This window comes from Dermochelys coriacea, chromosome 12, assembly GCF_009764565.3.
Source record: "Dermochelys coriacea isolate rDerCor1 chromosome 12, rDerCor1.pri.v4, whole genome shotgun sequence".
In the NCBI taxonomy this organism is placed as follows: Eukaryota; Metazoa; Chordata; order Testudines; family Dermochelyidae; genus Dermochelys; species Dermochelys coriacea.
In genome coordinates this window covers 3,836,398-3,863,161 of record NC_050079.1, presented here as the reverse complement: position 1 = coordinate 3,863,161, position 26,764 = coordinate 3,836,398, and the positions used below count along the sequence as shown (strand labels likewise).

The following is a 26,764-nucleotide window of genomic DNA, read 5'->3' as shown; positions in this document are numbered from 1 at the left end:
TTTTCCAAATAAGTTACAAATCTTTTTAATAAAATTCATTATAAGTTAGTTTCCTGAACAGCAGGCTCCAGTGTATTAATGGTGGGGAGGGAGCCCTCAGCACAGGAGCCTCCTTCCCTATAGGAAAGAAGCAAGAATGGATGAAGGTTCTGACAGTTATTTATTGAAAAATCTCTAAGAGTCCAATGGGTGTAGCAAGAGGTTGGTCTGTGTCCATCTGCCTCTCACCTGCCCACACACTCCCAGCTCAAAACCCTCCCCAAAGGCAAACACACAGGGCAAGTCCTGGCTAAGTTCCATTTACAAAAACAGATCATGTAGGCCCCATCCCCACCTACTCCTAGTTAGATTTTAACATAACTAAAGCTACACAGCCAAGAGCCATTAACAGGGATCTTAAGCACCCCCACTATCAGGCAGACCGCAAGACAGCATCCACTGGAAACAGGGCCTTGAGACTTCAGGTGTGACACTAGCAGGACTAGTGCTGTGAGATATCCTGGCTCAAATCCTCTGAAACAGTTCACCAAGGAAGGGGCCGGTCCCAGATGCCAATAAAAAAAAAGCACTAGCCATGTCCACGCTCTAGGAAAGGGGCACTCTGCCCAGAGCCAGCTCTTCGGCAGCGCTGCACTGGCAATACCCAAGCAGCTGGAAGCTCCTGGAAAAGGGATTCCATCGTTCATCTCACTGTGAAGGGAAAAACAGAGCAGGCCTCCAGTTCCAGACTCAAGTGTTCCAGCTGGTCTGATCCAGAGCCTCTCCGTGGCTGGAGTAGTCAGGTAACAAGTGGGTTGACAATGAGTATAGGAGTGGGAGATGGTGGAGTAATGGCCGATTCTGGGCCCCAACCCCGGGAGGTCTAGCAGAAAAAGAGCTGGGTAAAAGTTCTATGGAGAGCTGAACTTAAGTTAGCTCCACATAAGAACCGGAGAAAAAAGTGAGAGCTCTGCTGCAGTCTTCATCCAGCCAGGCCCCTCCCACATGCAGGACAGAAACCTCCAAATCAGGTTTTCAATCCAGCTCCTAAGGCACCAGAGGTGGGGCAGGTAGCCAGCAGGGACTTCAGTTCCCTGCTGTGCTCTGGGGAACAGGGATGGACTCGGCGTGAGACAGATGGAACTAACTGAACCTGTGTGTTTGCACGTGTGGAGGAGGGGGCAGCTGTCACTCGAAGACAGCCATGAGGAGGTGAAGCTCACGGAAGGCACTGCCATGGCGGCCACTCAGTCCAGACTTGTTCTTTATGATATTGCTGATATTCTTCAACTGCTTGTAACACAGTTTGCACTTATGGAGCCTGCAAAGGAAGAAGATGGACAGGGCATGAATCTGCAGCAAGCACTCACTGGGGTTCCAGTGGATAAGTGACGGGGAGGAGGAAGAACGCCCTCCTCTCTGTGGCTAGAAGAGACAGAAATATCAATGGGTTTGTGCAGGTAGATGTTTGGAATTTATCGATGCTATGAGCCAACTGCTCTTTTTCTACTTGTTTCCCCCCTCCCCCCCAAGGGAGCCAGTTTGTGATGTAAGGAGGTGCCATTTCAACAGAGCCACTTTTCAAAGAAAAACTGCACTTTAAATGAGGAATGCTGCAAACCCAATTGTGTGCTGTCACTTAAGGAATACAGCCTTAAAGGACAGTGGCTGTTTGGTATTCACATGCGCTCCTGGAATAGTGGGACACTGCGCATGTTGGGGGAAGAAAGTAGTAGCCCGAGTGCCTGAATTTGCTTCTCAGGCATGGACCTTCACTGCCTAACACCAGGTGCTACACATGAAGGGGGAGGAATACCCTGCATAGCTTTGCAGCAACCCCTCTAACTCCAGGAGCAAGACTGATGGGGCTGGGAGGGCATCCATCCAGCCTCTAACTGTCCAAAGGAAAAATCAGCACGATACCAAGACATCAGGAGAGGGCTCGTATGGCAGGAGGAGGTGTGGCAGTGGCTAGGGTTGCCTTACCTCTCTTCTCTTGTGATGTCTACCCCAACAGACGGTGGTGCAGCAAGAATGTCGGTGATCAGTGGCAGGAATCTCTGGAGAATCAGCTTTAAGGAGGTGCAGCCAGTCTGTACGTAACTGACACAAAAAGACACAGAGGGTCAGATGTCACTTGACTTTCACTCCCATTTTTACACCACCTGGCTGAACGTGTCTTACAGCTCACTCACCAACTTAGTGTCTTGAGGTTGGTGTCCTCAAACAAACCTCCCCAGCCTGCATAAAAGACCCTCCTGGGGAAGAAGGGCTAATAAGAGGAAGGAGAAAGGAAAGCAACAGCTGGGCCTAAACAGCAGACAAATGATGAAGCAAACTATGCCCACACCCTCAGACTGACATTTGACTCCTGCTCAGCAACCTGTTCAAGCACAGAAACGTTCTGCCTCAAGACTCAATCTCCATAAAATCCACTAATACTCATGGTTGAAGAGTAAAAGCTGGAAGTCGTTCCTTGAGAGACACCCTGCATTTCTTTACTGTGCATCTACGAAGTACACAGGATCTTCAAAATGACTCAGAGGCTGCCGCATGACCGGTTCTCCCTGGTCCAGGTCCATCTGGAGCAACTTGCTTTCTTGGTTCCCCACCTATCTATCCAAGTGCTCCTGTTCTGTGACTAAACATTTCAGCCAGTGTCCTACATGCTCAACTCCAATTCATTCCTTCGACTATCTCTTCTCCCAACTGTAGTTATGAATTCCAGGTGGAGTATTCCAAAAAAATGTTTGGTCCCGTCATTGTTTAAAGCCCATCTATTCTGCCTCAACCTCTTCCCTGGCTCTGCCATAGTTACCTTCAATTCAAAATATCTAGAACAATCTGCTGCTCTCAATGTCCCTCTTGTAGTGGATAACAACTCCCACCTCAAGCAAACCCTATCCTCCAAGTTTCTTGGTTTCCCTGTGCTCCTCCTGACCTTTGGCCACTGCACCTCTCTCTTCCAGATGATGTATCTGTGCAGAACTGTATCCTACATGGTTTTCTGGTATTTTCTTTACTGATCAGCTGTGTAATACCCAGTGAAACTCATCTAAGAATGCCACTATCTACCTGCTTGTCCCCCAAGGAGGTAGCTTCCTGAACACCTCACCTTTCATATTTGCTTTGAAGGAGCTTCTCTATCTGAGGCAGGATTATAGTACACAGATCCAGTTTCCAGAGAGACCTGGAAAGAAAAGAAAAACACACTCCAGGAGAACTGGAGACAAGCCTCAGGGGGCTCTCTGATTCAACACAAATGATGCATTCAGACCTAAAAAACTCAGCCAGTTCAGTCTGAGCTTTGCTGACTGAGTTCACTCACTCCACCTTGTGATGGAAAGTGGCATAATAGCAGCTCTGGTCATTTCTGGTTGGATTTCTGAAGAACTGGCTGAAGTTTTTCTACAAGACATTCATTTTCCTGATGAGACATTAACTGCTAACAATGAAGGCACTGCAAGAACTAGTGCCAAAGACCTGATCACTAGTGTTGCAGACTCAAAGATGTGACTAAAATGCGTTTGCTCTTACACTGGTGGCCATATGCCCAATATAGGAGGTGAGTGGATGTTAGGATATGTCCAGTCAATATCAGATAAAGCAACCACAGAGCACAGAAGGTACCTACTGGACACATCCTTACAACATGCAACAGCTACAAATACTCACGCCTTCTGGTTGACAATGTTCAGTAGGTCCACTATGACAGAGAGATCATTGATAGCCACAGCAGAGTCCACAGATGTCTGAGACAAGGGGAGAGGAGGTAAAGAAAAGTTAGTGTGAGGCTTACACTAACAGACCCCATGTAATCATTATGAAATTCACTTTCTAAATACCAGGCACAGGGACATGGTAATAGAGTAGAGAAGAGCATGCTGCCACTAGCCACCCTAACACTTAGCAACACACCCACTGATTCACACAAGGGTCCCTATGTAGGAAACAGAGAAGCTCACAGCTACTCTAGTTCCAGCTGCAGCCACACTACAGTTCATTCCACATTTATTTTGAATCATATAAAAAGAATGAAACAGCACATCAAGGTGCAATGGTAGGAACCAATGCTTGGATATCATATCCTCCTGTAATCGGGGGTTCAGAGCCAGTTGTGCTCAAGCTGAGGTGGCCTGTCCAATTGCTGTCCTACCTCCACCCCACAGAGTTAGTCTGACCTGTCCCTAAATGCCAGTAAATCCCACTTCCTTGCCTTTATGTCACCAGCGCTCCACATCGCTCGCACAGTGTCCAGGTTCTTGTGGCGGCTGGTGAGCACCACACACATAGTCTCATGGCCCTTACGGATCTGGGACATGGCTTCCTCGTCCACTATCTCGCATTGGCTTTGGTTTTTCACAGCCTGAGGTACAGAGAAAATATCAAATGATTGGTGACAGCAGAACAAGATGCTGTGGTCTGAGATTGTGGGAAGTAGATAAAGAGGAGCTTTCCTAGGTCTAATCCTACTTCCCTTGGCAGCAGGAATATAGGCTATACGAGAATGAATCTCAGTGTAACTGAGTCTGACCTTTCTGGCAGCGTAAGGACATGGTAAAGAATTCATATTCTCCAAGTTTGGACTCTTGTTCTCAGCAAGCTTTAAGCACAAACTGAACACAGCTAGTAAAAACTCGACCTGGGAGAGAAATGGGATTCTTTCTGGTGGAATTTTTCACAAGAAAAAAGTCTTTATTGACATTTTGCAGCTGGAGAACACTGTATTGTCTCACTGTTCCCTTGCGCTCCCGTGTCTCAGGATCCATCCATTATCACTTGTCTCCTATTTGGACTGTAAACTCTTTGGGGCAGGGACTTTTTGTTCTGTGTTTGTATAGCAGCTAGCACAATGAGGTCCTGGGCAATCAACCAACCAACCAACAGCTTGTCAGTAGTTAGGCGTGGGAGGGTCCCTTGACTGATAAGGCGTGAGCAGAGGGAGGGCGAGACCTGTGGTGTTCCTCTGAGGCCTCATTCAGTGATCTGAAACACAGGCTTATGGAATCTCTCATGGAGCAGTAATTATTTTTCAGTATGAAGAGCCCTATTGCAGGGGTGCCCCACATCCCAACTCTGTCTCACAGGGTTTGTCCCCTCTGTGTTCTTTTTTTAGTGGTCTAAGCAAAGGCTGAACATAAGAAAATCCTGCAGTATGTGTGGTCAGAGATGGCACCAATACTACCTCATAACTGAGCACAACCAATCCAGGCCTACGGCACTGCTACCCCTTGCTCCCAAACCACCTGCTTAACTCTCCTGCTTTAGAGCAAGGTAGTTACTTACTGGCAGAAAGTCAGAGGCCTTCAGCCCAATGGGCGCATTCCTGGCTGCAGGAATCACTGACGGCTCTGCTCTGGTCACAGGGGTTGAGGAGGCTATTGGTTGCCTCTGAACCAGGTCAGGCTGCAGGAGAAAGTGAAATAGAAGTTACAGCAGCAATACGCTGCCCGAGGTCTCACACCCTCTCCCTCACCCACTTCCTTCTGGAGCAATCTAAAGTTTGCTGGCATGGCTGAGTGAGCGCGTGAGTAAGTGCGTGCGTGCGTGTCTGTCTGAGGCATGTTGTGAGGCTTAATTAACGATTGTGAAGAGCATGGAGATACTCCACTGAAAGCATTAGGGCCGCCTGAATGTGAATGGAGAGGTCCCATCCTGTGGGGCTCAGTTAATCTTCAGATACGAAGAAGCCACGGTCTAAGAATCCCGTGAAATTTGACAGCTGTTTCTCTTCAATGCACACTGGGTCTTTGAGGCGCCAACAGAGAAATGTGGAAACAGAATTAAGAGTAGCAGAGTCAAAATCTGCTTGTAAATGAACCCAAACTGGAGATCTGGCTTCGAGCTCTACAACTGGCCCTGCCCAGATCAGTTTTCTCCCTTTCTGATCTCCACTCAGGTGCACTGGAGGGACTGGCATGATTAGCAACACTCCAGAATCTCCAGTGCTTGGAATTCATTGGGAATGGGGGTGCTGAAAGTTACCAAAGGCTCACACGGTACATACGTTTTCTTGGTTTGGCAGTGGGGTCTGAATGTCCATGACTTGGCTAGGCTTTGCTGCTTCCTTTATGATGACAGGCTCTGGAGTGAGGGAAGGAAGGGGAAGAGGGAAAAGTCACACTCTATCCCTTTCAGGAGAAGCTTTCAGCAGAGGTTCTGCATAATTCAAGTGTCTGAGTACAAGTCATGTGTCTCTCTGGACAATGAGCATCCTGTTGAAACAGCCATCTGCCCCCCCCGATTCCCATCCCACCCTCACCCAGCATTCAGGTGGACAGTCCCAACTCACCATCCTCGGGAGGGGCTGGGAAGGGCTCACTCTTTCGTGGTGGAGTTCGAACTACAAGAAGGGGAAAAAAGAAAGCCAAGGCCACAGATTAGCACAGAGCAGCCTTGGGACTGGTGTAACTCACAACAACTAAGCAGATTAGGACAGTTACTGACACTGAAGACTGCCTTATCTCCTCTAGAGTTTAAATGTTGTTATTGGTGGATTTCAGCTGAAGGTTTGTAGCCACTGTGGCTGTGAGGAGCAAAACAGACCAATACGTTCCCATAATTCAAAAGGAGTGAAGTGCAGAGTCAGGCAACATGTTCACAAATCAATTAGATTAGTGAAGCAGAAAGATGTATAAAAGGATAAGGGATTATTAATTACACCAGTAAGGAAGTTAATATAATTACTACTACTATCTTAGACAGCTTATATAATTTTAACCATTTAGCCCTCTAAATAGTCATGGCTGGGCTTTGGAGTAGACACTTAACCACCCACCTTAAATGGGAATCCTTGGAAACTATGGGGTTTGTGCAGTATGGTGCCTACTGCCATAATTCTAAGCGAAAAGAGATATCTCACAATCCAGTGCTCTGTCTCGATCTGACCAGAAAGGCATCCCACTCAAGATGGAGCATTTGGCTTCTGGGCCATACCTCTATATTACAAATGAGAGACTGCAATTTGCTTCCCCATACGCTATTTAGATACAGCCTTCTAGTAAGTTGCCAACGTAGCCCTTGATTCAGAGTCCCGTTTTAAAGAATTTTAAATAGGGGTTTTCTAACTCCAAATAGTCACAGGCTGTGCCAATTAGCCAAAGATCAGTCCTTCCTCCTGGAGCTGATTATTCTGAAGGCCCCAAACCCTGACCTTGCCACCACCCGGAAAGCAGAACAGAGTCTGGTACTGACTGATGGAATTCTTGGGCTGGAAGATCTCCTTGTAATCCTCTGGATTCTGGATCTCAGCCTTTGATTCCTTTTCATCCCGGTCCTCTTCACTGCTGGGACTGCGCCTCTCGCTCTCCGAGTTGTGCTTCACTCTGCCAACAAGAGAGTCCCAGTCAGGAGCAGACTGGCAGGGTATGTTAGAGAGAAAGAGCACTAAGTTCTCCGCTCCTTCCAATAAAGCATTTGGAATTGTGAAGCACACCCCACCCCCATCGGATTCTTCCTTACCTTTGGGGCTTGCTACAGGTAGTTGATGGCCTGTCATAGATGCGTCGAAGGGAGGACCCTGTGGGGGTGGGCTGAGCCAGAGGCCTATCATCTTTGATCGGTCCATGAAGACCGGAACCAGACTTTGTGACTCTGCTGAGGTCCACAACGAATGAGGAGACTGTACTCTGCGAGACGGAAACCCCTATCTGCCAAGAACAAGAGTAAGGCAAGTTGTTAGGAGTCCAGTATAATGTTAGCCCCTATAAGCTGAGGGCCCATGGACTGGACTTAAGTTATGTAACTTATTTAAAGGAGAAGAAACCCTGTTTTGAATGGCTTCTCTGTGGTGTTATCCCAAAATAGTGACCAGAAGGGCCTTTAGCAACTGGGAGCGTAAGCAAGGTATGGAAGAATCTACCAGGGAAAGTTACTGAGAATGTGTCACAGGGCATCAATTAACAGATCAGTCATTGGTTAAAGCAAGCAGAAAAAGGGCACTATGAGTATATGCCAAATGGCTGCACTAGTGCAAAAGAGAAGCAGCTTGGCAGAGGGGCTCGTGAATGAGAGTGGAACTTAGGAAACCTAGATCCAATCCATGGGCTCTGTCAGTACTTCACTAAGACTTAAAGCTTGTCATGTCACTCACCTTCTTATTCTCGCCCTACCTGTTAGATGGGATAGAAAGGCCACTACTGCTAAGGGTTTTCTTCATGATCGTTGTCTGCATATAGTCGTGCTCTTGGCACTGGGGCTCAAACCTTTCTAGCTAGTACTCTCCATTGGGCCACATGCTCATGGTATCAAATAGCCAAGCTCCAGGGTGCAAAAGGGACTAGAGCCCCAACTACCACTCATTTGTTCCTCAGGAAGCCAGAGAGACATGGAGCAGGGTAAGAGGGAGCAGCATGTGGAACTACATAAGCAATGATCCGAGGAGAAAACGATGCTGCCCCACGTTTATCCATCATTCTGAGACCTGCTGAGGAGCACGGTGCCAGCGTTAAGACTGACCATGGCCAACTATGAGCTGTGACAGCCTAACACGGCCAGTCTGTAGAAGTCAGAGGCCCAGTAAGTAGCCCAGGGAATATTTATTTGGTGTTTCTCAGACTCTTCTCTCCATTTCACGAAGGGGAACTCACCAGCTGGTTGTTGCAGATAGATAAGTCAGCCACTTTTCCCCAGGTCACCAAGACCACATCAAAGCAGCGCTCAGGCTCCCAGCCATACACACGCAGTGAATCCTGGTAGCCACTATACAAGCAGCAGCCATCTGGGTTGAAAAGAACACACCTGGAAAAGGAAAGAGACCAAGATTTATCCAAGTCTTTACTAACTCAGATAGTCTTTGAAGGACACCAGGGCTGAACATCCTGCTTCACCAGAACACCAGGGACAAGTGTCATAAGTGCCCTAGAACTTCAACTTCAGCAACATGAACTTTCCTTAGCAAAGTGTCCCATTAAAGAGAACTCGGCCTTTTAACCAGGCCGAACCCATATGCTAGGTCGCTACCTAACACACTATGGTACAAGTATAATGTACCTGACAGGAATGGCCTCTTCTTCAATGCAGCTCACCACTTGAAACTTCTCCAAGTCCCAGAATCTGACTGTCCTGTAAGCACACAGAATGAAAGGAAAGAATAACTGTACATCTCCTTGGAAGTGTGCTGTATTCTAGCAAGCCAGAGACCCAGACCGTTATAATAGTATGTGACAGTATTTTTTACTGCGGTTTATTGCTGTGTGATAATGGTGACCCCCAACAGTAGGTAACACTAGAGCAGAATTTGGATCTAGCCACAGATGCAAAGGGATATGCTTATTGGCTCCATAGGTATCAAGCACTGACTCAAAGCCATGGATGACTCAATGGGGAAAGGCTGCCGGCTGTGGCTGCATTAGTGTGTGACTCAGAAGTCTAGCTCGTTGATTCCTAGTGTGACAGAAGTTGCTACTAGATTTTGGGAGAACATGGTAGGATCTGCATGGCATCCTACCACATTTGCAATCTGCAGTGCAACTGTCCAGCTCCTCCAGTGGTAGGAATGTCTCACCCCCTACATGAATAGCAATGCTTCCAGGAGGGTGGAGACCAATACAGGAGCAGATGCATAAACATCCTGCTTTTGCTTTCCCTGCATGTACCTGTCAGCGCTGCCGGAGGCCAAGAGGTATTCATTGGGATGAAATTCAACAACGTTTACTGGGCCTGTATGTCCTGTAAACTCGAACATTATCTTCCCAGCCGCCAGATCCCACAGCTGGAAGAAGGAAAGAACAGTCATGCTCTAGAGAAGATTTGTCTATCCTGGAAATCTGCTAGCTAGCCCACAAGGAAGCCTCTGGCAGGTAATGACCAGGGCCATGGGAGTTCTAATCAGACTGAGGGTTATTTCCAGTTTTGTTTTTATTTGGAGATTTGTCAAAGAACCTCTATCATTGTTGAAGACTGGAAAGAATATACAGTGGCACTAGAGGGGGTTTCAGTCGCTAAAATAAAGAGGTTTTTTAAGTCATGATGCTATATGTTATTTTACATGTAGGGATCAACTTTTCACATCATCTGGTCTTCACTTATAAATCTTGGGTGCAATGACTGACCAGCTCATCTGAACAGAGGTTGAAAATGAAGCCAGCTTCTTGCCCAGAGCCCTCCATACCACAGCAGAAGAAATTGAAGAGTTCCTGCTAGAACAGATACTTTGCTGAATTCTCTCTGCATTCGGCAAGTTGTGTCCCTGACAGCTCTTTGGAGAGTGCACATAGATTCATAGATACTAAGGTCAGAAGGGACCATTCTGATCATCTAGTCCGACCTCCTGCACAGCGCAGGCCACAGAATCTCACCCACCCACTCCTATGAAAAACCTCACCCATGTCTGAGCTATTGAAGTCCTTAAATCATGGTTCAAAGACTTCAAGGAGCAGAGAAGCCTCCCTCAAGTCAACCATGCCCCATGCTACAGAGGAAGGCGAAAAACCTCCAGGGCCTCTTCCAATCTGCCCTGGAGGAAAATTCCTTCCCGACCCCAAATATGGCAATCAGCTAAACCCTGAGCATATGGGCAAGATTCACCAGCCAGATACCCAGGAAAGAATTTTCTATAGTAACTCAGATCCCATCCATCTAATATCCCATCTCAGGGGATTTGGCCTATTTACCCTGAATATTTAAAGATCAATTACTTACCAAAATCCCATTATCCCATCATACCATCTCCTCCATAAACTTATCAAGTAGAATCTTAAAACCAGATAGATCTTTTGCCCCCACTGCTTCCCTTGGAAGGCTATTCCAAAACTTCACTCCTCTGATGGTTAAAAACCTTCGTCTGATTTCAAGTCTAAACTTCCTGGTGGCCAGTTTATACCCATTTGTTCTTGTGTCCACATTGGTGCTGAGCTGAAATAATTCCTCTCCCTCTCCTGTATTTATCCCTCTGATATATTTATAGAGAGCAATCATATCTCCCCTCAACCTTCTTTTAGTTAGGCTAAACAAGCCAAGCTCCTTAAGTCTCCTTTCATAAGACAAGTTTTCCATTCCTTGGATCGTCCTAGTAGCCCTTCTCTGTACCTGCTCCGGTTTGAATTCATCCTTTTTAAACATGGGAGACCAGAACTGCACACAGTATTCTAGGTGAGGTCTCACCAGTGCCTTGTATAACAGTACTAAAACCTCCTTATCCCTACTGGAAATGCCTCTCCTGATGCATCCCAAAACCGCATTAGCTTTTTTCACAGCCATATCACATTGGCAGCTCATAGTCATCCTATGATCAACCAATACTCCAAGGTCCTTCTCCTCTTCCGTTACTTCTAATTGATGCGTCCCCAACTTATAGCTAAAATTCTTGTTATTAATCCCTAAATGCATAACCTTACACTTCTCACTATTAAATTTCATCCTATTACTATTACTCCAGTTTACAAGGTCATCCAGATCCTCCTGTATAATATCCCGATCCTTCTCCGAATTGGCAATACCTCCCAGCTTTGTATCATCTGCAAACTTTATTAGCACACTCCCACTTTTTGTGCCAAGGTCAGTAATAAAAAGATTAAATAAGATTGGTCCCAAAACTGATCCCTGAGGAACTCCACTGGTAACCTCCCTCCAACCTGACAGTTCGCCTTTCAGTAGGACCCGCTGCAGTCTCCCCTTTAACCAATTCCTTATCCACCTTTTGATGTTCATATTGATCCCCATCTTCTTCAATTTAACTAATAATTCCCCATGTGGCACGGTATCAAATGCCATACTGAAATCTAGGTAAATTAGATCCACTGCATTTCCTTTATCTAAAAAATCTGTTACTTTTTCAAAAAAGGAGATTAGGTTGGTTTGGCACGATCTACCTTTTGTAAAACCATGTTGTATTTTGTCCCATTTACCATTGACTTCAATGTCCTTAACTAATTTCTCCTTCAAAATTTTTTCCAGGATCTTGCATACTACAGATGTCAAACTAACTGGCCTGTAGTTACCTGGATCACTTTTTTTTTCCCTTTCTTAAAAATAGGAACTATATTAGCAATTCTCCAATCATTTGGTACTATTCCTGAGTTTACAGATTCATTAAAAATTCTTGCTAATGGGCTTGCAATTTCAGGTGCCAATTCCTTTAATATTCTTGGATGAAGATTACCTGGGCCCCCCGATTTAGTCCCATTAAGCTGTTTCAGTTTCGCTTCTACCTCTGATATGGTAATATCTACCTCTATATCCTCCTTCCCATTTGTCATGCTACCATTATCCCCAAGATCCTCTTTAGCCTTATTAAAGACTGAGGCAAAGTATTTGTTTAGATATTGGGCCATGCCTAGATTATCTTTAACCTCCACTCCATCCTCAGTGTTTAGCGGCCCCACTTCTTTCTTAGTCTTCTTATTTATATGGCTATAGAACCTTTTACTATTGGTTTTAATTCCCTTTGCAAGGTCCAACTCTACTCGACTTTTAGCCTGTCTCACTTGATCCCTACATGTTCTGACCTCAATTAGGTAGCTTTCCTTGCTGATCCCTCCCATCTTCCACTCCCTGTATGCTTTCTGCTTCTTCTTAATCACCTCTCTAAGATGCTTGCTCATCCAGCTTGGTCTACAACTCCTTCCTATGAATTTTTTCCCCTTTCTTGGGATACAGGCTTCCGATAGCTTCTGCATGCTTAACCATCCAACTGGCTGAGCTTTCATTTTCAGCCTCAGGTTCACCCCACCTGGCAGTCAATGTACCCTCAACCTTTAGAGGCAGGACACTGTCTTGCGTGATGGACAGTAAGGAATTATATTTCACTTAGCCACATCTCATTTCTGGCTGTTTTGCACTGTTAGACAATGGTCCCTGCTCAGAGACTTACCCTCTGAAGCTAAGGGGCTCGCATCACTGCGAAGTGAGCTGGAGTGGGTGGGGGAGAGAACTGGCAACACAAATTAAAGAACAGTACCCCTGCTGTTCCACATGCCACAAAGAGGAACGGCTCTTGCCACACTCTTATAATGAATACCATACCTTTACAGTGTGATCATCTGCAGCGGAGGCTAACCACTTCCCATCAGGACTAAATCGGAGACACCTAACTGCTTGTGTGTGACCCTAAAAAAATACAACCACATACAGCTTGCAATGGGTTTGCACCTTCATTGTGTCCTTAGGAGGAAATCCTAGTTTCCTCTTTCCATTTTATTCTGTGCTTGTAACAAAATGAAATCAAGTAATGTTTATTACAGTTTGAAAGACTCCACAGTATGGTGGCAAAGCTCACAGGGAAGGTCCCTGTGTGATGTTATCTAATTAGAATATGACCATACAAATCATTGTTGCTACAACTGTTATTTAACTGTAACGAATCTAATACAAAGTGTGACGCATGGCCAGAAAGGGTTAAGCATCCTGAATGACAAATGACCCAGATGCAACCTTTAGAGACATGTTAGAAAAGTATGCGAATGGTAATTATGGCCATCCCATGTTAGATAGGCTAGAACTTTGAAACGCAAACTGTATTGTTAGAGAACTGGAGGTGATACTAATTGTATGTGCGTACTTATATCTTGTCAGATGTTAGCCAGATAAACAGACAGTTTCTGTCTAACACTATAGCTATTGATTCAGAGATTAAAAGACATCTTAACATTAAAATGAACTATAAACATAGTAACATCACTATATTCATCTCTCTTTGAAATGTATAGTGAATCACCTGCCAATGGTGGAAAAACAGGCAATTGCCTTATGTTAATCCGTATAGCTAATTACCGGTGATGCTTAGGAAATATATCTATTTCAAAGCATCCACGATTGCCTATTGTTTGCCTAAGGACTCTGAGCTGTCAAGGAAGACCTGGAACTGTATAAGAATGCCTGGGGTCCTGAAACTTTTTATCGCAGATCTGCTTGATGCTTCATGCAGGGGCAACTTAAGCCAAAAGGCTGAGATCTCCAGTCCTAACTTGGATTCCCCCTAAAAATGGATACTGGACTATAAGCTATGAACTAATTCTGAAAGAACTCTTTGCATCTACAAAACTCACCGTCTCTACTATGAATCTGATCGCAGAATTGTACTCACGTCTGTATGTAAACTGATGTTTTAACCAATACTCTCTTTTCTTTTTAAATAAATTTTAGTTTAGTTAATAAGAATTGGCTGTAGTGTGTATTTGGGTAAGATCTGGAGTATTCATTAACCTGGGAGGTAATGTGTCCAATCCTTTGGGATTAGTAGAACTTTCTTATACGACGAATAAGATTTTCAGTAATCCTCATCATATTTGACTTGGGTGTCTGGGTGGCTTTAAGGGAACTGTGTTATTGGCTTTTGGGTAACCAGTAAGGTATTATAGAAGCTGTTTTGTGCTGGTTTGATAAATGTATTGGAATATCCACCAGCTTTGGGGATTGTTTGCCCCATTCTTTGCAGTTCACCCTAACTGAGTAACTCCAGTGTGGCTCCCTGGGACCCCGGTCACACTCTGCAGAACACGAACAATTCAAGTCTCCAGCACAATGGCAATGCATCACTCCACTGCACACTCACTCATGGGATGCTCTGTAAGCACCATTGACACTGACAACACATAGTACATTTACTCTTATGCTAACCATTTCTTGCAGCCTCTCTATTCAATCAGGGTCGGTAAAAGTGGTCAGGCCATTCATTATCATTGCATGGACTTCACAAGTCACATCAGTCCAATTTCCAATACCAAGGGATTAATAAATTAATTCTAGGTGATCCCGTCTCAATTCCTGCATAAGTCAGAGAGAATCTCCTCTCACCCTCCCCCAAATGATAGTGAAGCACACCTTACCTTGTACCGGAAGACACAGCCTTTTCTTCTTACATCCCAGAGCTACAGGAAAGAGCAACAAAAAACATGCTTAGAACCACAGTTATGATATAAGTTAAATAAAGTTATAATAAAATGACAGGTCTCCCTACTACAGAGCCCATAAGCACTGTAGAATGGCTATAGGACAGGTGCCCAACAGCTAAAGGGGCTGCTAAAACACAAGCCCATGCAAAGAATATTTCTTTACACCTCCCTCCCCCTGCCCAGATAGGAGTGGCCTGGAGTCAAGCTGCAACTTGAAGTGTTCAGTAAGAGAGACGGCTGGCAAGACATTTCATACCATGAAAGCTAAATTCTTAGGGCCAAATGCAGACCCGTTATAAGCAAGTGTAGCTCCATTGATTTCAATGTAATCACACTTGCTTACACCAGATTTAATTTGGCATCTAACACCAAGAGGCTTGAGAAATAAACCATAAACCTTAAGAGATGAACCAGACTCCTATCATTAGGATAAATTTCAGCTATAAGAATACAAGCAGGAATTTCACAAGCATCTATGAACACACCTCCTTACACACATGCAACTGATACTTTACAAACCTCCAACAGGACAATCTTTTTTGCTGCCAAAACAATCACGGTACTCCGACACACATGTACAGGGGATAAAGAGGTTACTTCCAGAAAAAACTGGCCTTACCTTGATGTTAGTGTCCAGGGACCCCGAAGCCACAAAGCTTCCAAAGGGATGGAAATCAAGGCTGCAGATATTTGCCTTGTGGCCCATTAATGTACGAAGAACTGGAAAGAAATAAGTAGCACAGAGAGGGAGGAAAAACTCCATTAGTCGGTGCTAACTTTCCCACAGACAAGACCAGCCATGCTGCCACTTACCATTAAACACACACTGATATTGTATACTGGCCAGTCTGTGCACAGCTTATTCATCTAGGTACTGTGACAGATATGACATTCTTCTGCAGTATCTTTTGGAGACCTTACTGAATCAAGTTTAAGCATGACTGGGGTGCATCATATTAAATAAATGGTTTATGTATTATTGCGGGTTGGGACTGCACGTAATCTCTATCTAGGTGGGACACGGAATGTGAACCCTGGGAAGTGTTATGAACTTCAGAGGACTATACCGAGGTCGCAAAACTTACTGGCCCTCTGAGTCGCATACTACAATCTTCAGACGTTTGAGAGCTGGGGTGCACCTGTCAGGGCTTGGGGCTTCTGCCCCACGGTGGCCGCAGCCCCGAGCCCCAGCAGGCACGCCTTGTGGGCAGCTGAAGCCCCCGAGCCCCGGCAGGTGATGTTTGGAGGGGGACATGTGGAGTCATGTGCTCCCCCCCATTTTTGCCAGGATTTGCTGACCCCACTCAGTCACATGGTGCTGCCGGGCCCTCTCCCTGCACAGCAGCTCCTGGAGCTGTCAAGCTGGGAGCTTGTGGGGAGCAGCAACAGCAGGGAGAGCCACTACTTTTGCTACTGCCTCTTCCCGTGGAACTAAAGCTGCCTCCAGGCAGCTCCCAGCTGTTTGCCACTGCCTCGCCACAAGGAGCTTACACACGGGAGCTGCAGGGAGGGGACACGTGACTCAAGCTGTTGGGGGGCAAACTTTTAAATTCTGCCCTCCCCCACTCTCAGCAGGCACCAGTCATCTCTAGCAGAAGCCCCTAGCCCCACCACAGGGCAGAAGCCCCAAGCTCCCTCTCCCACTTTGGTAGGCAGAGAATGGGGGGGTGTGGGAGGCTCAGTGAGACACACATTAACTGTAAAAGAGCCGAATGTGGTTCATGAGCTGTAGTTTGGCCACGCTTGGACTGTACTAAACACTGTGCTAGACAAGAATGGATTTTTGGGACAAACAGTTTGCCTCTGGAGTCGAATACAAATTCCCCATCTCTGTTTATGCAAACACCCAGCGTTTTGAAGTGGTGCCCTGAGGAGGGGACCATTGTCTGATGATTATCCGTTCCAGGAGTCTCAAGATCAAAGGCCCAAGCTGTATAAAGGAAAGACTGATTTATTCACGGGTGTGCTAGTTTTGAAATAAGGCTGTTTAAACATAGAATCACACCTTGGTGGTGTTTGGAGGACTTACTCCTCCAAGAGACTTTGCTGGAGCTGGGGGTGATGTCTGGCACCTATTAGCATGCGTGTAGGTTCTTTTGTTGTTTTTAATACGTTTTCTCCAATGCTTTCATCTTAAGAATAAATGTGCTGGTCTAGAAAGGGCTGATAATTTATAACTGCTAGCAATTAGAGCTGTTCATAGCCTTCGGCAAAATAGCAAAGCAGTAATGTTCGCCTGCTTAGGTAGTCTGGTTTGCTGGACATATCACAGTATAGGCAGGGAACTGTACAGCACGGAAGAACCGCAGTCAGGAGGGGAGAAACACATGGGTCTTTGCCCAAGAGAAGTGACAGCTGAGGAGCTGGGAGCCTAGAGTGGGCTCCATGGTCCACCAAGGGCAGAGGAATGCAGGTGCAGTTCCTCTGAATTCTGACATGTACATCACTTCATAGAAATGCTTTTGAGTCTACTTCCGCTAAACAAAGAAACTGCACTAAACGGACTGTTCCAGGGACCCTGCTTTACACTGTAATGCAGTTAGCAAACGTTAATGCAAGCCACAAGAAGATACAGAGAGGGGAAACAGGAAAAATGTATTTCTTGGCTGAGACGTTTAAGTGACACTCCAATGGCTATTGTATTAACTTTGTATCTATAAAATGTGCCCTCAGTTGACTAGACTCAAGAGCATGACTTCCACCATCAATGCTCTAATAATGCACCATGTTTCATCTATTGCAGATTCCTGGCACATGGTATGTGCACTTGCACATGAACATGACAGAAATGCACAGGCCAAATTCCTAAACAACCAGCCTCTTAAGTCAGGCTCAACATGAGACTATGTACATTCACACAAACTCCATGTGTGCATTTATAACTGTTCAAATGTATACGTGCATTATGCAGCTTCAGTAGAACACTCCAAAGCATTCCAACAATACTGGTTTTGAGCTGAAGAAAACACTATCTGTCGATAAGGGCCTATCCAGATTTTTGACCTTCCTAGTCAGGACCTCTCCAGGTCAATGGGGATATGTGGTATAGGGATTTCCCAAAAGTTTGTACCACCCTGCTGTGCTCACACACTGCTGACTTAAATGGAAGACGCAACGGAGAATGGAAACCTACTTTTGGCAGCTTCCAGATCCCAAACTCGAATGGATCCTGATTGGGATCCTGCAACTATGAGCTCTTCATTTGTATTGATCCTCACGCTCTCCACTGGTGTTGTATGGCCTGTCAAACTCTGCAAGGAAAGTCAACAGTAGCAGTCAGCAGACTGGAGGTGCAACTCTGAAAAGTCCTATGCAGGCATATGGTAATATCCTGTAACTGGTTTGGCATGCTGTTTTGCAACAGACAGGACCTCCTAACTGCACAGCCAATTTGGCTGGTTCTCCCTCCTGTCAGCTCTCAGTGTGGTATAACATTCTAAGATGCATTGCCTCCCTCAGCCCCTGCCAAGTACTGCTGGTGTCACTCTGCGTGCATATCCCCTGAGCACTGTATCTCTTGCTGAGGCACTATGAGATAGTTGCCCAGATTTTCTCAGAACATGCGGATACAAACACGGGTAGTCAAGCAGTAGGTGTGGATGTACAAATTAGGTCAGCACATGCATATGCAGTGAAAAATACGCTGTATAGACACAACTACACCAGGTTTGCTGTAAATGAGTCAGATGACTGTCATACAAAACCACAGCTGTCCTTATAGCATAAGCAGGACTATCTGAAAGCCTTCTCACAAGCAAAGAAGTACACGTTACTAGCCAGTGTTGGCTGCCACACCAACAGTGCTACAATAGTACTGCAGCATTAGCTTGATGCAACAGCTACTGACATGTACACGGTGCCTTTCATCCTCAAGGATCTCAAAGTGCTTACTAACTTGACCGTATAGATATTGTGCAATAAGTAACCATTTAGTTAAAATGCCCGTGCCATAAAACGCGTAACACAAAAATAAGGAGTTGTTCCAATAATCAAAGTAATATGTGCATAATAATCAGTTAATATGTGCTGTTATAGGTATTTTAGTACCATTAAGCGATGCTTATTATTCCGAATCCAAACTCTCCCTTTATTTGTCCTTAGAATGGCTCCCTTGAATAATTCAATCCAGCTCTCTCCACCCTTTTCATTTATTAAGGTAACACCAGGGAGTGACAAGTTAAAACCCACCTGGATCTTTCTGCAGTTTTTGCTTAGGATTGCTTTTCTACAATATTGCAACTGTTAACGTTTTGTGTGCAACAGAGAACTCGGACTCAAATCAGGGGTCACAAAGCTGTAAGTCACTTGCCTCCCCTCTCCCCAAGGGTACTGGGAGTCCTAGAAAATCAAGTACTAAAGGTGAACTTCAAAGCAAACAAAAATCCCACTGGGGACATCTCTATACACCATAAAGCAGTAAAAATCACAGCGATTCCCCTGCCCGCATCAAATAACAAAACACGGGTTTTATTTTGTTTTTAAAACACCACTAGAAATACTAGGTCCTGACTTCTCTCTCTTCCCTGGAAAACCCAGGCAAATGTTTAGAAGCCTGGATGGTAACATCACAACAGTCCAAATCTAGTGCTGCAGTTCTCTCTTCCCTCAATTGGGGGGGCGAAGAGATGCTGAATCTTATGCCCCTGCTGATTAAACTGAAACCAGTGCTCTGGTTTCACACTGCTCTGACATCACCGTGCAGATCCTCCAGGGACATTGCAAAAGCCTATGGGAAGGAAACAGCACTGCCAATAAGGGATAGAGATTTCTTGTATCTACTTAGTCTTCTTCACATTTCCTGAGAGATGCCAGTTCAAATGAATGGGTGTTTGTGTGTGTGAAATGAAGTGAAAACTTTCTCCTTCCATCTTTCTCAACTCAACTCTCCTACCACACCAAATGTCCCCTACATCCAAATCAAACATCAAAGCAGGATGCAGCACAGATAAATTCTAGCTGCCTTTATAATTGGCATGTACTTAACATCATTTCATATTATTGTGGTAGCTTTACTCTTATTATAGTGCATTTGAACATGCTGCACGCAGCTTTTCCCTGCCCAGCGTATGGCGAAATCAGCACAATATCCTGACACAGTTTTACGTAGAGGCAAATGCTGGTCAGCCGTAGATATGATGCAACCGGGAGTGCATCCTGGTCTAGGATGTGCCCCAATTCCAGGGTGCAAATCTCACCATCCTGAATATTAATCTGTAAGACAAACCTATCCTAAAACTAAGCCTTTAACAATTTGCAACCCTGTAATAGTTGCATGCTGCAAATAACAGCAAGCACAATATGTATTGTCTGAGCAAATGCTAGGACTGATGTTAAAGGTAGCCAGATATGCTGGATTGCCCTTGTTTTGAGAGACAGTTCCTATCAGTTACTAACTAGGATTTTGTTCCTACTTCAGTGGAAACAAGACTCTGGTCACCCTGCACTCAGTAGCACTGATGTGCTATGAACTAATGATATCTTTTCCCCCAACCCCACAGCCACAACTCAGCTGCTCTACAGAGAGAAGTGATGTCTGCCATCTCACTGAACACGAGACCCAAAACCAAGAACTGTGCAAGGGCAGGAGGGCTGCTCTCTCCAAACCCCCCACGTCATGAAGATCTTCAAGTATTCAGTGGGAAACTCCATTACCTGCCCTGGCCTGTCTTCAGTGGGAGGACAAGGAAGGAACCAACCAAATGTACCTTTTAAAACCTTTTTGAGTCAAGCCAGTGCTAGACTGGGGGAAGAGAGAGAAGATGGAGTAAAGGAGATGAAGTGGAAAATCAAGAGGAAGGAGAAAAGAAGAGTGACAGATGGAGAGGAGCGATAAAATAGGTAACATTTTGGAGAGAAGACTGGAGGAGAAGGGGACAAGCGTAAAGAAGAAAACGTGAGTAAAGGAAAAAGAAGAAATGCCTACAATGGAGAGGGATGAAAGAATTAAGAATTACAAGTTTAATTTGGGGGTGAATGAGAAAACTATGGGGACAGAAAGAGGGCATTTTATTGCCTGCCATACATATTCAGCTAACTGTGAACGCCTCCTAAATATTTCTCCTGTTCCTACCACCTCACTGAACGGATATCACTTACTAGAGTGATTTACCTCTGCTCCCCACACAGCTGGTGATCTCCCCAATATGAATGAATGAATCAAGATACTAGGGTAATAAAAAATGTACACATTGAAGAAATTATTAATTTCCATTTTTTGAAATGTCACTCATTTTAGACCCTTGTCATCTTTGAAGGCCACTGTCACACAGTTGGGCCTTAGCAGGGCATGGGAAAAGAGGTATAGTTGACTCAGAGTCATGTGAACTGAAGGGACAAAGCCACTTTCAAACTGTGCATGGCTGCTGGACACCATCAGCCCACCAAAGCTACCTTACTGTGTTTGTGTGCCAATATACCTTTGTAGCACTCCAAAGCAGACAAGAGGGATTGGTAAAACCTAGCTGGGGGATTTATGACATTACCAGACTCTCTCTGGCTCTATCTATGCAGACCAATTGCCTCCTCCCACAACCTACCCACAAGCAAATTAAAAAAACTCAGCCAACTCTTACTATGATGCAGTTGGGCTTGTTAACAGACCATATATTGACCCGACAGTCCTCTCCGCCAGTTGCCAGCAGCCGACCTGAACTTTTGCCCAGAACCAGCGAGGACACATTGCTGCTGTGAGCTGTGATCTCTTCTGCACAAGACAAAGCAAACAAACAGTCACAACAAGTATTTGTACGATACACAATTCCTCCTCTGAAAGACTAGTAATCCTCCTTCTACAGAAGGACTTCCCAGTTTTCACTGGGCAAACTGCAGTAACCTAGAGTTCAGATAAGAAACCACACTACTTACTTATCTTGTTTGCAGCAGCCCTTCTTGGCCCCATCTGCTATGCTTGGTGACATATGCCAATCAACCTTCAACATCCCACTCTGGTCTCAGTGTCGTTCACAGTGATTATCTTATCTTACTAATAGTGACTCAGTAGCTTTTAAAAGGAGAATTTGCTTGGTTCCAGCACACTCCTCACGGAAGCTAGTTTATCATCTGTACCTGTGTGAACTCTCCTGGCCAGACGAAGGGTCTCAAAAGTTGGCATGGTACAAAGCAGCTACCGATTATTTAGATAAAGACTCCCTAATATTGTTCTGGACAGTAGCAAAAGTTCACACTGTCCTATCTGAGCCAAACTTGAAAGTTTGCAGTAGCACGTGCTACCTTGCAGAGAAATTAAGACTCAGCACCTGGGATGGGTGGAGCTCCCTTCTACTTGAATTTTGGCAGAGCCTTTGCCTATATTCTTACCATGTAACGTAGATGAAGCAGAGCAATACAGTTAGTTTGGGGGCAGTGACAAAAGATGTCCCTATTGGAGGGATGGACACAGATATGCTTTAGAGGGGTTGAATAAGAAAGTAGAATTAAAAAGGTGTTGTTTTTTTTAAAGTAGCTTTTCATAAAGGCTGGGGGAGAAGATAGCCCCAGTACCCCAGTGGACTCTGGAGACATCCCACTATAAAGAGCCAGATCTGCATTTGTTTTACATTAAAGGGCACTTCAAAATGCACCCAATTGTTAAGTTTTTGCCAAATGCATTTACCAATTCTTTAATATCACAGCTAAAAGGTTCTTGTCTTTTAAAGGCTGCTAGATTTGTATATGAAATGGTTACGAAACATTTGTAAAAATGCTAGCTAATAACAAATCCAGCCTTCGTTCTGATAATTGGGTGTGAAGCAGCTCACTTATAATAAGTGACATTAATATTCCCAGACTTCAGAGGGCAGGAACAATTGCATACACTTTGATCTGATGATCTCAAAGCACTTTACAGAAAGCGAAACCACATAACTTTCATATTAGCTAGAGATCAAAGTAGCAGCCGTGTTAGTCTGTATTCACAAAAAAAAAAAAAAAAAAAAAAAAAGGAGTACTTGTGGCACCTTAGAGACTAAAAAATTTATTTGAGCATAAGCTTTCGTGAGCAACAGCTCACTTCATCAGATGCGATGAAGTGAGCTGTAGCTCACGAAAGCTTATGCTCAAATAAATTTTTTAGTCTCTAAGGTGCCACAAGTACTCCTTTTCTTTATTAGGTAGAGAAACATCTTTCATGTTTCAGTTGTAATTAGGTTATTAATTAAATGAGAAAGGGACATTTGCTGAGGATGTACTTGCAGTTTAATGAAAGACCAATATTCTACATAACCATACTAAACCAAAGCATGTGTCAACACATGAAATTCAAATGCACATCAATACTAGTTACATAAATCCTCCTTTGGTATTAAGGGACGAACAGTGACTATTTAAGATTGGGTGGTGCAAGAGCTGAATGTTGTTGTGAAATGCGGACATTCGCATAGCCTCCCTTTATCTTTTATTAATAATTTTTTACAATTTTTAAGAGTCATTGCTGAAGCATTCAACCCTCTGAATAAATGCCAGATTATAATTTTATGCCAACATTCAAAAACTGGTAGCAGAACCCTCACCCTCTAAATTGCTGATTTCCCTAAGCCCACAAACCCTTTCATAAAATGCTCTCTCATTAGCTACTACACATTGGCTCAGCAACCTTTAAGGCCCTAATTATCCTGGCTACACCTCTTTCCTAGCACTTGAATGATTACTACTCTGAAAGTAGAGCTAAAATGAAGTAGGAAATAGTGATATTAAAGATCAACAGCACAGGCATGGTTGCCGAATGAAATGGAATGGAGATATGAAACGGACCAAGTGCTGTCTTTTCCAGTAATCTGTGAACTTCAGCATTTGGGGGGGAGGGAAGGGTTGGCGGGAAGGGGGGGTAAGAAAAACATTTTTTCTGATTGTGAAAATATGAATAGAAGAACCAACTGATGCCAGGTATATAGTGCTATACAGCCTCTGATTGTATACACCAGTTAACTCTATTAATACAGTTCTATTAAACATACAGCAACCCAGATGGGCAACATGCCCACTAATCCAGTTCTGGGCCTCAAATACTCAGCCTGGAATGCACATTTGTGGATAATCAACTACTTCCTACTTGTTCTATTGATCTTCTGACATCTAACAAAAAATTTGCAACATCTGCAGGAGAAGCATTTTTCTGTGTTTCTCTTTTTGACATTTAGGCGCTGCTTTGCCACTCTTTTCATTTGGAGAAAAGATCAATTAAAAATAGAAGTTTAGTCCCTCTCGTGAACCTTTTACGGTGAAACCAGAGACATAATGAAGAGAAGAGGACATAAAGATCTTGTAATGATCTCAGTACCCTTCCTGCAGCGATCCAAGAACCTACTGTATCTATAGCGATGGTAGAGGCACCAATAGAAAGCAATCCAAAAAGAATACTGACATTAAACAAGTGGAACATTCCAAGGCAGGCTTGGCTTTATAAGCGTTCCAACCTGTTCACCCGCTGTTCTTATATTATATTAGAGAATTAGCAGGTTGTTACAGACCTGAAATTTAGAGAAAAAGAGAGATTTAATGACCAAAGAAACCTCAGACAACAGGAATTGAAGACAGAAAGGAGGATGCCCTATCATCATCATTGCAAATCCCAAAGGAACGTATCCCCTAGATCGATCTCTAGCTATGTCCTTAAGTCACTCTGGCTGGATATTCAGAGGATGCCCTATGCCCTTCCACAATTCTGTCTCTCCCCCTCCATCCACAGAGCACTGAATTTTAAAAGAGTGCTCTTTTGTCACATTAGAAAGGGAGGGGGTAGTTCCTTGGGGAAATTTCATTCATACCATAAAATAGAACAAGAGGCCTCTCTCTCCTCCTTCCCCCATTTTCAAATAGAGAAATCTAATGAAGGACAAGAGAACACTATGAAAGACACTCACGCAGCTTCCAAGCTGTCTTGGTGGCAACAGAAGTTGCCATTTCCTTATTCAGTTCTTTTCTGATGGCCACTGAAAAAGTGCCCCCTTTCCTCCCAACAAAAGGTTCACTTTGCTGAATTGTGTGGGGCTCAACCCCCCAGGCCTCAGTTTCTGCTGTTTGATCTGTTCAGACACATTCAGGCTATTGAAATTCCTTTCAAAATTCTTATTCTATTGTATCCAGAACACTGGCCAGTTTCCACCAATCAATAGGCCGGATCTTGACTTCTGACTTAGTTTTGATTCATATCACTGAGATGTTTGCCTGGAGAAGAGAAAAAAAGAAAGAATCTTAATGTTTATGGCATTGTCTTGTGATACCGCTAAGTCAGTACAGCAGGTGCAAAGTTCAGTGTATAGTTGTAATATTCATCCATTTGCTCTGCTTGTAACAGCACCTAGCATAATAGAGTCCTGGTCAATGACTAGGGCTTCTAGGTGCTATGGCAAAATACAAATAATGAATATTTATTTAATTATTATTAGTGAGAAAGGTTATCAAATCCTGTTCTTCTAGTGTAAGCTAAAGAGTATGGAATGGTTGCCTATATGACCACTTCCCATCTCCCAGCTTTCAACAACAAAAGCAAAACAAGGCTCAATTCAATAAGATTATCACAGGGCTAATCAGAGGTTATTCATACACTAATTATTACAATTAAAATAATTAGACTAGTTCAATGGTTAGGTCCTGAAAATGTTTACAAGTCAGTGTAACTAGCACAAGGGAAGACGCTTACTAGGCAACCACTTATCTTAATAGGTCACCCAAAAGTTTCCCCAAACCTACTGAATCAAGTTCTACTCCACCTTTATGAGGAAGCCACTGTTGTTAAGCAAGTGAGTTTTAAACCCTTGAGTAATAACAAGTTTCAGAGTACAGCCTTGCTCGTCTGTATTCACAAAAAAGAAAAGGAGGACTTGTGGCACCTTAGAGACTAACACATTTATTTGAGCATAAGCTTTCGTGAGCTGCAGCTCACCAAATGCATCCGATGAAGTGAGCTACAAGCTTCTGCTCAAATAAATGTGTCAGTCTCCAAGGTGCCACAAGTCCTGCTTTTCTTTTAAACCCTTGAGTTGTCACTCAGGCTCCGTACAGAAACTGAATGCATCCGATGAAGTGAGCTGTAGCTCACGAAAGCTTATGCTCTAATAAATTTGTTAGTCTCTAAGGTGCCACAAGTCCTCCTTTTCTTTTTGTGAATGAAGGTGGCAGCTTTTCCCTGTCATTGCTACCATACGATCCTCGCGGCAGAGCAGCATCCTCACACCAGTATCTACCACCTGCCCACTCCTCCCTGGCGAGACTCAGAGGCGAGCAGGTTTATAAGCCTCCCCGCAGCCCAGTGATCCAGGGAGCACAGGAGCGCGGCTAAACTCCCTCCTCCTGGTGACCCCCCCCGTGCCCGCCTCTCCACGCGGGCGGCCCCCCCCCCAGCCCGCACTGGGGGAGGAGCCACATTTACAGCTTCCCCCCAACAGCTCCGCACCGAGGGGTCCCACAGCCAAGCTCCCTCCCCCTCCTTCTTCTGGCTGCAGGAACCAGCGCGCGAACCCGGGCAGCCCGCCCGGCGGTCTGGGGGAGGGGTGAAGGAGCCCCCCCTCCCACACACACACACACACACTGGGCCCCCGGCCGGGGGAGGGGAGAACGAGGGTCCCTCCCGCCCAGCACGCTCTGGGCCCCCGACCCCATGAGTGGCACCGGGGCCCGAATCAGAACCGCGCCCCCGCCCCCCCGCCCCGCGAGCCGAGGAGGGGGAGGGGAATTGGACCCTCTCAGCCCCCACCCCGGCGTGCGGGGGATGGACCCGACTCCATTCCCGCCCCCTCCTACCTGCAGCGGCTCCGCTCCGCCTTCCAGCCCCGACCCCCACCTGCTCCCATCCCCCACCCCGATTGGCCCCTGCCTGACAACCGGGCCCTCGCCCTCACAACAAACCTCGGGCCTGGCCCCGCCCCCCGCGCTGCCTTCGCCGAATCGCACGCGCCGCCTGCATCCGGGCCCACCCGCTCCGCGGCAGTCCCGCCAATCAGAGCAGCCCCTTATCCCCG

General features: G+C 45.1%; 1 protein-coding gene across 20 annotated transcripts; it reads right to left on the bottom strand.

The window, feature by feature from the left end:
* On the bottom strand, positions 1 to 26,764 carry KATNB1 (katanin regulatory subunit B1). 20 transcript variants are annotated; one of them, XM_043495093.1, is made up of 22 exons: positions 26,547 to 26,619; positions 24,668 to 24,971; positions 24,117 to 24,274; positions 21,383 to 21,513; positions 17,944 to 18,061; positions 15,430 to 15,530; positions 14,745 to 14,786; positions 12,943 to 13,026; positions 9,576 to 9,691; positions 8,971 to 9,042; positions 8,568 to 8,718; positions 7,441 to 7,628; positions 7,174 to 7,304; positions 6,272 to 6,322; positions 5,987 to 6,063; positions 5,266 to 5,385; positions 4,196 to 4,345; positions 3,655 to 3,731; positions 3,095 to 3,169; positions 2,175 to 2,237; positions 1,966 to 2,082; positions 1 to 1,300 (listed from the first exon to the last, which is right to left on the bottom strand). In XM_043495093.1, exons 3-22 carry the CDS (start codon positions 24,184 to 24,186, stop codon positions 1,168 to 1,170), a joined length of 2,067 nt encoding a protein of 688 aa, XP_043351028.1. In that variant the 5' UTR covers positions 24,187 to 24,274; positions 24,668 to 24,971; positions 26,547 to 26,619; the 3' UTR covers positions 1 to 1,167. The 20 variants fall into 20 exon arrangements, with proteins under 20 accessions (XP_043351028.1, XP_043351030.1, XP_043351027.1 ...); XM_043495095.1 differs by lacking the exon at positions 24,117 to 24,274 and having other exon boundaries at positions 26,547 to 26,666; XM_043495092.1 differs by lacking the exon at positions 26,547 to 26,619 and having other exon boundaries at positions 24,668 to 25,516.

Bases quoted from the DNA above. Each gene is read 5' to 3' on its own strand.
- KATNB1 (XM_043495093.1), bottom strand. From the start codon at position 24,186: ATGTTCCACTTGTTTAATGTCAGTATTCTTTTTGGATTGCTTTCTATT. The intron at 7,629-8,567 runs GTGAGTTCCCCT...TGTTCTTGGCAG, and splicing joins CTATCTGCAACAACCAGCTG to ATAGGGGTTTCCGTCTCGCA. The intron at 6,323-7,173 runs GTCAGTACCAGA...CCCTTCTTGTAG, and splicing joins CCAGCCCAAGAATTCCATCA to TTCGAACTCCACCACGAAAG.